General features: G+C 39.2%; 1 protein-coding gene across 1 annotated transcript; it reads left to right on the forward strand.

Moving 5' to 3' along the window:
* The first annotated feature begins 224 nt into the window (after window positions 1-224).
* LOC106314525 (glutathione S-transferase T3-like) lies at window positions 225-1,071 on the forward strand. The gene is made up of 2 exons (XM_013752388.1): window positions 225-852; window positions 1,061-1,071. Exons 1-2 carry the CDS (start codon window positions 225-227, stop codon window positions 1,069-1,071), a joined length of 639 nt encoding a protein of 212 aa, XP_013607842.1.
* Window positions 1,072-1,543: the final 472 nt, after the last annotated feature.

The raw sequence follows: 1,543 nt of genomic DNA on the forward strand, positions 1-1,543 counted from the left end.
TGTTAAGTTCCACTTGATAGCTTTTAAGTTGCGTAGTCTGTAACAACTTTTGATTAGACAACGGTAGTTTATGGTTGAGCATTAACACTAGAACTTATTACACTTAACACTTGAACCTATTTAACCCCAACCATCCAACATCTTCTTTACTCAGCTCTCGACTTAGCTAAAACCAGTAACCAAATAGTTTTTTCCTCTATAATCCCTTCTCTGTAGTAATTGCCATGGATTCAAGGAATCCATATAGCCAGTCCGCTAGCTATCTAGGCCTTCTTCACAGTCAACAACCAAGTGTTGTCCATGAAAACTTTCCTTTTGAAAGTTTTCATTCTCGTACTGTTAACCTTGGAGCATCTGAACTCCCTCCTTTCAGTTCACAACAAACTGACCCTCCAACTCAACCTGAAGTCACACCTGTAGAGCGTAGGGAGAGAAAGAAATGGACCCCGGCTGATGACGAGGTTTTAATCAGTGCGTGGCTAAACACATCTAAGGATGCTGTTGTTGCAAATGATCAAAATGCACGGACCTTTTGGAAAAGAGTTGGAGAATATTATGCATCAACTCGTCATGCTACAAAGGGTGAGAAGAGGGAGCATATCCATTGTAAGCAAAGGTGGCACAAAATAAATGAGCTCACCAACAAGTTATGTGCCGCATTTGCTTCTGCAAAAAGACAACAAGCCAGTGGCCAGAATGACACTGATGTTCTGAAGCTTGCTCACCAGATCTTCTACGCTGATCATAACACCAAGTTTACTCTTGAACATGCATGGTGTGTGTTGAGGTTTGAGCAGAAATGGCTTAGCCTTAACACACCTAAACCCAGTGGTAGTTTAAAGAGAAAAACAGGTGAGACAGGTTCTTTTATTTGCTTTTATTTATGTTCTTTGCAATTTTTTTCCCAACTTTGTACTTTTATTATGTTTTCAATTTTAATGTAATATGTTTTATTTTTATGTAATAAAATTAAAATAATTAATTAATTTACTAACTTCAAAATACTAATAAAATAATCTAAAAATTCTACAAAAGTCCTACCAATAATCTTTATTTTTAGGTTGTCCTTAACTAAAACTCTTAACATCAAAATACTAATTAAATAACCTAAGGACTCAAAGATTAGTCCTACCAATAATCATGCCCTAAGATTGTCATACCCGATCAGAACAAAAAACAGTGTAAAATTGTAACGCCCCGACCGTCCACAGCTAATGGGCCATCCACGCCCGCTCTCTCGGCCCGTGGGCCCATCCCGTTCCAGCGATTGGTCCGTTAATTTTTCTAAAGGCTCGAAATCATTGTTTACGGACCCTGCAATCACCACCCGACATTTTCCCATGCTTTGGCCTCACACGCATGCTATCGCGAATCACTTCCCGATAGGTCATCCATCCTTCCACTACTCCAGCTCAAGCACGCTTAACTCTGGAGTTCTTTCAAGATGTGCTCCGGAAAAGGTAAGTCAACTTTGGTGATATAGGTAGCTAAATCAATTCTCGTAAGCTTTTTTCACATATCACAACTCGGGATGTTACAATTC

The sequence above is a fragment of the Brassica oleracea genome, chromosome C9, assembly GCF_000695525.1.
Source record: "Brassica oleracea var. oleracea cultivar TO1000 chromosome C9, BOL, whole genome shotgun sequence".
In the NCBI taxonomy this organism is placed as follows: Eukaryota; Viridiplantae; Streptophyta; class Magnoliopsida; order Brassicales; family Brassicaceae; genus Brassica; species Brassica oleracea.

Coding starts and splice junctions, on each gene's coding strand:
- LOC106314525 (XM_013752388.1), top strand. CDS start 225: ATGGATTCAAGGAATCCATATAGCCAGTCCGCTAGCTATCTAGGCCTT.